General features: G+C 41.4%; 1 protein-coding gene across 1 annotated transcript in view; it reads left to right on the plus strand.

Moving 5' to 3' along the window:
* Positions 1-230: 230 nt before the first annotated feature.
* The window catches only part of LOC100086801 (vomeronasal type-2 receptor 1-like), a 36,938-nt gene continuing 26,497 nt past the window's right edge, over positions 231-10,671 (plus strand). The window contains exons 1-2 of the mRNA XM_003428928.2: positions 231-320; positions 9,190-9,359. Of these exons, the coding sequence (XP_003428976.2) occupies positions 231-320; positions 9,190-9,359 (260 nt within the window). The remainder of the gene's footprint in view (positions 321-9,189; positions 9,360-10,671) is intronic.

Raw genomic sequence — 10,671 nt, forward strand, 5'->3', positions numbered from 1 at the left:
CGCTACAAATTCAACATATCATTAATTTTGAGAATTCAAGTTGTCTGGGTGTGATATGGCATTCCCAGGAAGATGTAATTTGGAAAAATTGAAAGAGACTAGAGTCTAGCATAGGAGAATATATTGTGAATAGCTGTGGAAAGCCATTTACAAAAAAAAAATCCTAGAAGGAATGAAAACCCCTCCAATGTCCTTGAGGCAGTAGTTTTACTCTGGGCCCCAGCGATAACATGATCCTCAAGGATGACACTGAGCAAGTGATGCTGCTCAATTCACCTTACCCGGGATCAATTTCCTCACTCCGGATATTAAGGCTGGAGGTACACCCGTCATTCTGGACCAGAGGTTCCGTGATCACCTTACCTGCACTCTACCTCAGAAATGTGTCATGGTATATGAATGACTCACAGTGGTACAGGGACACAGATAACAGGAATTTATGATCTGCCCAAATCTTTTTAAATTTGATCTGACTATCCCTGGAGACAGGGGGACCCTGAGCTGAGAAGTGGGTCAAAACCCTAGTGTCTCTAAGTTCCCATCCCAAATTGTCTGGTGATGCTCCAGGGATAGTCTGCTAGTCAATCATTCAGTCAATTAGTGGTATTCATTGATCACTCATTGAGTGCAGAGGTGCATAGCACTGTACTAAGCACTTAGGAGAGTACAGTACAATAGAGCCGGTAGGCTCATTCTCTGCCTCCAAGAAGCTTACAAGCAAGAAGCTTATGCTAGTCACATAGGCTTCTTGGCTTCCATTATATTTTTTTACCTACAAGCTTGAGAGCGGTAGGCTTGCTGCCCACAGATTAAGGTTACTTCAGAGTCCAGGCTGGTTCTTTTGTTTTTGTTTTTGTTTTCATTTTCTTATGGTGTTTGATATTGTGTACCAGACACAGTCCTAAGCACAAGGGTAGGTACATGCTGACCAGATTGGTTACAGTCCATATCCCACATGAGGCTCACACTCTTGCTCCACAGTCTTAATCCCCATTTTATGGATGAGGAAACTATGGCACAAAGAAGTTAAGTGACTTCTGTTGTGGGCCACACTGGGTCTACCATCTCTGTTATATTGTATTCTCCCAGGTGTTTAGTACAGTGCTCTGAGAATAGTAAGTGCTCAATAAATACAATTATTGATTGAATTTGGTTTGGTAGTTTCTGAATTAGGAGGCCCTTACAGTCAAGATTTGGAGTGTTTCACATCTGGCAATAGCTTTATTTAATTTGGGAAAGCTGTTTGAGTCCAGAGTTTTAAAAATGGGTGTGGTAAGATCATCATGGACTTGGAATATGTCTGTTTATTGTAATATTATACTCTTCCAAGAACCTAGTTCAGTGCTTTGCACACAGTAAGTGCAATTGACTACACAGTACATCACTAAAATCCACCCTTTCCTTGCCATCCAAACTCTTATCATTTTAGTACAGTCACTCATCCTATCTCTCCAGGATCACTACATCAGCCTCCTTGCTGACCTCCCAGCCTCCTGTCTCTCCCACTCCAGTCCATACTTCACTCTGCTGCCCCAATCATTTTTCTACAGAAATGTTCAGGACATGTCACCCTCCTCCTCCAGTAGTTGCCCATTCACCTCCGCTCAAACAAAAACTCCGGAGTGAGGAAACTGATCCCCGGTAAGGTGATTGACTTTAAAGCTCTCCATCACCTTACCTCTCTACTCTCCTACTCCAACCCAGCTCACACACTTTTGTCTTCTAATGCTAACCTTCTCACTGTGCCTCGATCTCACCTAGCTTGCTGTTGACCTCTTGCGCACATCCTGCCTCAGCCTGGAACACCCTTCCTCTTCAAATCCAACAGATGATTACTCTCCCACCTTCAAAGCCTTATTGAAGACACATCTCGTCCAGGTGGCCTTCCCTGACTAAACCCGCTTCTGTGTCTCCCCAACCTGCCCCCTTTGTTCTTCCCCTCTCCTAGTCCCGTAGCACTTATGTACATATATGTAATTTATTTATTCATATTGTTCATTCATTCATTCATTGAATCATATTTACTGAGTGCTTACTCTGTGCATAGCACTGTACTAAGCGCTTGGAAAGTACTTTTCAGCAACAAATAGACACAGTCCATACCCACCGACGGGCTTAATGTCTGTCTTCCCCCTTCTAGACTGTAAGCTCATTGTGGGACAGGAATGTGTCTGTCTATTCATTCAATCACATTTATTGAGCACTTACTGTGTGCAGGTCACTGTACTAAGTGCTTGCAATGTACAATTCAGCAATAGATAGAACCCAACAGGAAGTTCACAAGTAACAGATGTACTGTACTCTGTGCCTCAGTTTCTTCATCTGAAAAATGGGGGGGGGGGCTGTTAAGCCTGTGTATCCCACAGGGGACACTGACTATGTCTGATGTGATTAGCTTGTTTAAGCCCATAGTAAGTGCTTAAACCAATATCATAAAAAGTACCATGAACAGTCAAGTCACAGTAACCACTCCAATAATATGATTGATTGAAAGAATGAATGAATGAATGAATGAAATCTAAGACTCAGTTTCTCCCTTTGACATTTCTGCAAAGCTGTCCAGACTCATTATCCCCTTGATAAAGGCAGTGGTCTGTGAAATTAAACTTTTTAAGTCACCAGCAGCAGTTTAATAAAAAAATTTTCCTTTAAAACTTAATAGCAAGATAGTTCTTCCACGATGGGTCACAGTTGATGAGATATTGAAGGACCCATCAGCCCTTAGTAAAATACTGGCAAATTGAGCACAACAAATTACACTCGTGATCGGGGATGCATCTAACCCTCCATGTTTTAATAGAATTTAATGGACTTTAACGAAGGATTCTCTCAGTGTTTCTCCTTGAATTCCTTCCTCCAGTGTTATACAAGAAAAATAGACGGGTTGTACTTCTTTCTCTGGACAAGAAACTCATTCATCCCTGACAGATAAAATAAATGCTAGACATTTGGAATTTAATCCAACCTAGCACTGGGCACTTTCAAGTTGACTTAATTTGAGAAGGGATAACTTGCACCAGTGTGTATCCAAACCCACAAAAAAATGGGCATGCATTGCACAGAAGTAAATAAGAACAATACCTTGTTTTTTTGCGTAATATAGTATTTCCAAAGAACTTTCACACCAGTCATCTTATTTGATCCTCATAGCATCCCTGAGGAAAGGCAGGCATTACTAACCCCATTTTACAGATGAGAAAATGGAGGCTCAGGGAGGTTCAGTGACTTGCTCAAGGTCACAGAACAGTTTAGCAGCAGACTCAAGACTAAAGCCAGGTCTTGTTTGACTTGGTCATTTTGCCTCATTAAAGATGTGTGATAAAACAGAGGCAAAGAACTAATGTGTGTTCAAAGTGATGGTTTGGGATAGGGAGGGAATCAGATTAAATGTCCTTCACAAGATTTAGAAGGTTGTTTTTTTCTTTTGTAAAAGGTATTTGTTAAGTAATTTCTATGTGTTAAGCATTGTTTTAAATCCTGGGGAATGTGCAAGATAATCAGTTTGGACACAGTCCTTATACCATGTGGGGCTCACAGTCTTAATCTTCATTTTACAGGTGAGGTAAAGTTTTTAATATTGGCTATCTACTGCTTATTAAATCAAATCACTTGAAAAAATACTCAGTGCTGCTTCAAATTGATGTATCACTGAAGAAAGATATAACGGTGGGAATCAGTGTGGTCTAGTGGAAAAAGCATGGGTCTGGGAGTCAGAGGACCTGAGTTCTAATCCTGCCTCCTCCACTTAGCTGTTTGGTTTGACCATGGGCAAATCACTATATTTCTCTGTGCCTCAGTTTCTTCATGTGAAAAATGGGGGGTTAAACCTGTGAATCCCACAAGGGACACTGACTATTTCCAATGTGATTAACTTGTTTCTACCCCAGGGCTTGACCCATAGTAAGTGCTTAAACAACTATCATAAAAACTATCACAAACAGTTAAGCAGGATGCAATTACTTCAGTGTTCATGCTATTTAGTTTCAAACAGCAAGATTAAGTTCTGATTGTTAGGACCCATAAGAAGCTATTCTGGGAAAATATTCAATGCACTGAAAGAGTTAATCAGTCTTGAGCCCTGCATGGAAACATGTAGATATTGTTCGGCCTCTCAATAATTAAAAATGGTTTTCATATCCTTCTGGGCTCAGGTGTTTTGATTGCTTGAAGGGAGAAACAAGTAGTGACAAGAATACATTATTATGTATGTTAAATGTTTCCAGAGCCCTAAGAGAGAGGAAAATGAAGATAAAGCAAAGAAGAGAATGGATAATATGTTGTTTTGATTCTCAGAGAATCAAAAATAGAAGGAGACTCTCCTTAGCCCCAGGATACAGTAAAAACACTTTTGGGCTGATGTAGAAAAGAAAACCAAATGCATTTCATTAAAAAAAAAAATTGAACATGGAGCAACCTGCTGTTTATATTTGCTGTTGAGGTGGAGGTCCTTGAGGCCAGGGATTTTGTTTTTTATATCTCTTGTTTGCTCCTAGTACAGTGTTATGCACCTAGTAGGTGCTTAATTGATTGATTGGTTAAAAATTCTAAAATTATGTCTTCAGACAGCCCTTTCCCTTTCCTATTCCATTATTGCTTCATTTTAAGGGGCTAGACTTGGATATCGAGGGCAGGGAGCAAATCTACTAACTCTATTGTATTCATTCAATAGTATTTATTGAGCGCTTACTATGTGCAGAGCACTGTACTAAGTGCTTGGAATGTACAAATCGGCAACAGATAGAGACAGTCCCTGCCCATTGAAGGGCTTACAGTCTCGAATGTTGGTATTTGTTAAGTGCTTTCTATGTGCTGAGCACTGTTCTAAGCACTGGGGTAGGGTAATCAGGGTGTCCCATGTGAGGCTCACAGTCTTCATCCCCATTTTAGAGATGAGGTCACTGAGGCCCAGAGAAGTGAAGTGACTTTGCCCAAGGTCACAAAGCTAAGTGGCAGGGATTCAAACCCATGACCTCTAACTTCCAAGCCCGGGCCCTTTCCACTGAGCCACGCTGACTGCTTGCAAAGCACTGTACTAAGCAGTTGAGAGAATGCAATACACAGACACAATACCTGCTCAAAGGAACTAACAGACTAAAGGGGGAGACAAATATTTAAATGAATTACAGATGGATATGTACAGAAATGTTGTTGGGTTGGGGTGAAAATCAAAGGGCTTAAGATCTAAGTGCATAAGCGACACAGAAAGGGGAGCAAGTAGAGGATATGAGGGCTTAGTCAGGGGTTAGTCAGGGAACTGCCTCTTGGAGGAGATGTGATTTGAGCAGGACTTGGAATATAGGGGAAGTGGTGGTCCAGCAGAATCATTCATTCATTCATTCAATTGTATTTATTGAGCACTTACTATGTACAGAGCACTGTACTAAGCGTTTGGAAGGTACAATTTGGCAACAGATAGAGACAATCCCTACCCAACAGTGGGCTCACAGTCTAGAAGGGGGAGACAGACAACAAAAGAAAATCTGTAGACAGGCATCAAGGAAGAGGGAACTCCAGGCCAGAGGGAGAGTGTAGGCAAGAGATCAGCAAGAAAGATGAGGTACAGTGAGGCACGCTGTACTGGGTTGATGAGTAAGTTGGCATTAGAGGAGTGAAGTGTGTGGGTTGGGTTGTAGTAGGAGAGCAGTGAGGTGAGGAAGGAAGGGTAGAGCTTACTGAGTTCCTTCAAGCCAATGGTTAGGGGTTTCTGTTTGATGTGGAGATGGGTGGGCAATTGCTGGAGGTTTTTGAGGAGTGGGAAGGCGTGGACTGAGAATAATTTTACTAAAATGATCTGGGCAGCAGAATGAAGTATAGACTGGAGAGGAGAGAGAGACAGGAGGCAGGGAGGACAAGCTGTAATCATTAAGCTATATGATAAAGGCTTGGATTATCTAGATAGTAGTTTGGATGGAGATTCATTCATTCAATAGTATTTATGGAGCGCTTACTATATGCAGAGCACTGTACTAAGCGCTTGGAATGTACAAGTCGGCAACAGTTAGAGACAGTCACTGCCCTTTGAAAGGATGGATTCTAGAAATGTTGAAAGGGTAGAACTAACAGGATTTGGTAGCAGACTAAATATACGGGTCGAATGAGAGAGATGAATTGAGGATAACACCAAGGACATGAGTTTTGGAGACAGGGAGGATAGTGGTTTTGTATGTAGTTATGGGAAAGTCATGGGGAGATGAGGGTCTGGGAAGATGAAGAGTTCTGTTTTGGACATGCTAAGTTGGAGGTGTCAATGGGACATCCAAGTAGAGATGTGCTGGAGGGAGGAGGAGATGCAAGACTGCAGAGAAGAGGAGAGGTCTTGGTTGAAGATGTAGATTTGGGAATCATCCACATAGTGGATGATAGTTGAAGCCATGGAAATGAATATACTCTCCCAGGTGCTCTGCAAAGAGTAAGCACTCAATGAATACTTTTCACTGTATCCAGTTAGCTCTGGGAAACATGATCAAATGAAGACTGAGTACCAGACATTTGCAAATCTAAGCCATTTCTTGTCTCATTCATTCATTCATTCATTTATTCATTCCCTCAATCGTATTTATTAAGGGCTTACTCTGTGCAGAGCACTGTACTAAGTGCTTGGGAGAGTACAGTACAACAGTAAACAGACACATTCTCTGCCCATGATGAGCTTAAAGTCTAGAGGAGGGGGGACAGACATAAATATAAATAAGGAAATAAATGCACCTTGGGGAAGACTAAGGTGAGGGGAGAATAATAAAGGAAGACTAAGGTGCGAGGAGAATAATAAAAGTCTTTATAGATGGGCTTGCATCCCAGTTCTATAGTTTGACCTTTAAGTAGGTCTAGCCCTGAATGGGGAGATTCTGAGCCAGAAACTAATCTTGGTTCCTCTTAGAGTTGGAACTAAGAGGCAGTATGGCCTAATTACAAGCAGTGTGGCCTAGTGGAAAGAACATGGGCATGGGGAATAAGATGATTGGAGTTCTAATCTCACCTCTGCTCCTTGTCTTCTGTGTGATATCTGGCAAGTCACTTAACTTCTCTGGACCTTAGTTCACTCATCTGAAAAAAAAAATATTTGTTAAGTGCTTAGTATGTGCCAGGCACCGTACTAAGAGCAAGAGTAGATACAAGCTAATCAGGGTGGACACAGTCCCTGTCCCATATGGGTCTCACAGTCTTAATCCTCAGTTTTTAATAATAATAATAGTAATGATGTTGGTATTTGTTAAATGCTAACTATGTACAGAACACTGTTCTAAGCACTAGGATAGATACAGGGTAATCAGGTTGTCCCACGTGAGGCTCACAGTTAATCCCCATTTTACAGATGAGGAAACTGAGGCACAGAGAAGTTAAGTGACTTGCCCACGGTCACAGAGCTGACAAGCGGCAGAGCCGGGATTCGAACCCATGACCTCTGACTCCCAAGCCCGGGCTCTTTCCACTGAGCCACGCTGCTTCTCATTTTACAGATGAGGCAACTGAAGCACAGAAAAATAAAGTAACTTGCCCAAGGTCACACAGCAGACGTTAGGTGTCAGGATTAGAATCCAGATCCTTCTGCCGCTCAGACTCATGATCTCTCCACTAGGTTATGCTACTTGAATGGGGATTTAATACCTGTTCTCCCACCTACTTCAACTGTGGGCCCCATGTAAGACCTGATTATTTTATAACTACCCCAGTGCTTAGTGTAGTTCTTGGCACAGAAGAAGTCCTTAACTAAAACGACAAATACTGCATCTAGACTGTAAACTCCTTATGGGCAGGGAATGTGTCTGCTAATTCTGTTGTACTGTTCTCTCCCAATTGCTAAGTACAGTGCTCTGCACACAGTAAGTGGTCAATAAATACCATTGATTGATTGACTGATGGATTATTGGAGAAGTCACAGAGACCAAAGAGAAAGATTCAGAAAGTGGTTGCATATCAATTTCAGAAAGCTGCCCTTGGAAACCTCGTAATCGGGATGCTTCTAAACTGGCTTTCTGGATAACATTTTTGGAAAGCCCGTCATATATAGGAATGTTTCTAGACTGGGTTTTTAAAGAGCTGTTCTGGAAAACCAGTAAAAACTGGAATGCTTAAAGTCCGGGGACACGGAGAGTTGTTCCAGAAAACCATTAGAGCCGCAACATGGCATAGTAGAAAGAGCAAGGACCTGGAAGTGAGAAGACTTGGGTTCTAATTCCAGCTCTGCCACAAGTCTGCTGTGTGACCTTGGCAAGTCACTTCACTTCTCTATGCCTTAGTTACCTCATCTATAAAATGGGGATTAGAACTGTGGGCCCCATGTAAGACCTAATTATTTTCTATCTACCTCAATTTTAAGAGCAGTGCTGGGCACAAATGCCGCAATCATTATTATTATTATTTCTCAACTGAGCATTCTGGGGCACAAAAGAAACTTCCTCCCAGATAGTTGGGAAAAGTTTTCAGTCACTCTGGCTGATTTGCTTTCTTGTTTGTTTCAATGTTATTGCATTCTGAAATGTACTTAGAGAGCAGCTGGGGCTAAATTCCCTGAGGATCAAAGCCTTTTCTTGAGTAAAAGCTGTCAACATCTCTCTTACAAGTAAATCCAAACACCTTGCACAGAGAGGGACATGGGCTGAACAGTAGCATCCTGTGTTGGAGATGTTTAACCTCATGTAATCTGCTAGGGATTTCTGAAGAATCTCTAAGGAAACTGGGACTGGGGAAGCAATTCAGAGGCAGCATCCTGTAGATGTGACATCATTATACCACATCAGCTTCTCATCACCTCTGCAGCAGGGAAATTTAAGAGATGATGACCTTTTTCCCCCACAGAAAGCAACTGCAGCAAGCCTGAGTAGAGAATGGATGTCCAGTTAAGGAAAGCATTTCTTATCAATAACCTGAAAATCCCCATGATTTTTGCCCATCTATCTCTAAGCACTGACCAAAGTTTCCTGGGGTAGCTTCCAAATCACTAGCTCGATTCCTCTATCTGTCCCACTTATTGTATGAAGCCACAGGATTTGTGATTGATTGAGGTGTATAATTATGCCGAGCAGAATCTCTGAGGAATTCACACCCCATCCACAGACTACCGAGTAAAAGGTTGTATCAAAGAACTTCACAGACCCGTGCAGAGAATACATAGATTATTTTCCCTAAATGGATCATCATCAAAGATTATATCTGATTCTGGGGCTCCTGCTTTTTTTACTGGCCACCCAGAAACCTGTGGAAGGAGAGGAGACATGCAGGCTGCTGGGAAAGTTTGATTTACAAGGGTATACAGAATCGACCAACCACTCGCTCATTATTGGAGGAATGTTCCCTATTCATTCCAGGACTATCCCAGAAAACGAGTCTATTTCGGAGCCAGTTTCACCAAAATGTGAAGGGTAAGACTTTCTCTTTCTTATGGCCTTCTTACAGCACAGGTTGCTTGGAAAATTGGATAGCCCTGGTTCTTGCCAGTGCTGCCACGTTGAACTTGAACTTTCTGGCTCTCTCTTGAAGGAAAACCATGAAAAATCTGTCTTTTCTGCAAATCTTGTTTGGATGAGTTTTTCTGATTTTACAGCTTTGGCAATGATCAAAGAAGGTTCATCCTGGAAATCCAGTTCCTTGCTTGACAATAGATGACATGCTCAGAATTTGGCTATCTTAATATTGTTGATTTGAATTCCTAATGGGTGGGGATGGAGTCTACCTACTCGACTTGTATTGTACTTTCTCAAGTGCTTAGTGCAGTGTCCCAAACACAGTAAATGTTCAGTAATTGATAAATTGAATTTTCTAGTACTCCTTACTCAGACAACAAAAGTATGATTTTCTTAAAATGTGACAGGTTTTCATGCTATGGCATTGTAATTGTATTAAAATCCTTATCTAAAGAATTTTAGGAGATGAGGCTCAGTCCCTATAAAAATACTTTTCCTCTTCTATAGTTTATTTTAGAAACATGACTTCCATTCTATTCTTCCTAAGCGTATTTCAAAACATCAATTTATAGTTGTAGTTATAGTGAGACCCCTTTCAAACTTCATTGGATTCTCTAGTCATTTGCTTCTGCATCTGGGCAAAGCAAAGGTAGCGTCAAGAAGGAAGAATGGAATCATTAAACAAGAACACCTGGGGGTGTGCTGGCTTCTCATTGTTCCTTTAAGGTTTGCAAATCTTCAGTCATCTGAAATGAAAAACAGATTCAGTGAAAGAACAAAACACTCTAAACATGTATAAATGAAATGGATATACTAATCTTCTCAATTGAACTACCAGAAATTCTGTAGGGTTTCCTTGGAAGAAAGAATAAATGCACATTTGCTCTTTCAGATAGTGGGTTGAATGTGGTACACATTTTAGTTTTCAATACTTATGCGACAGGGGCTATGATTTGCTTGACTCCCCTAATAGCTCAATCCAGAGATTCAATATTTCCTTTTCTTCAGAAAGACATTCAGCGGATAGGTAGGTAGGTGTATTACTATCTACACATTCTGATTCTAGGGATGCCTTCATTTTTTTTCTTTTCCTAAATCAGCCGACTGTCTTGGGGCTGCTTTACATTCGCATTTACAAGAGTGGTCAGAAGTCAGGGCTATTCAAAACCATCAAAAAAATCCCTGTGGATAGTGCCTTGGAGAAGCTCCCCCAGTGTCACTGGGGTTCCTTCTTTCACGGCCAGTTCAAAGACCCCTCTTCCCCTTCCCA

Source organism: Ornithorhynchus anatinus, chromosome 1, assembly GCF_004115215.2.
Source record: "Ornithorhynchus anatinus isolate Pmale09 chromosome 1, mOrnAna1.pri.v4, whole genome shotgun sequence".
Classification (NCBI taxonomy): domain Eukaryota; kingdom Metazoa; phylum Chordata; class Mammalia; order Monotremata; family Ornithorhynchidae; genus Ornithorhynchus; species Ornithorhynchus anatinus.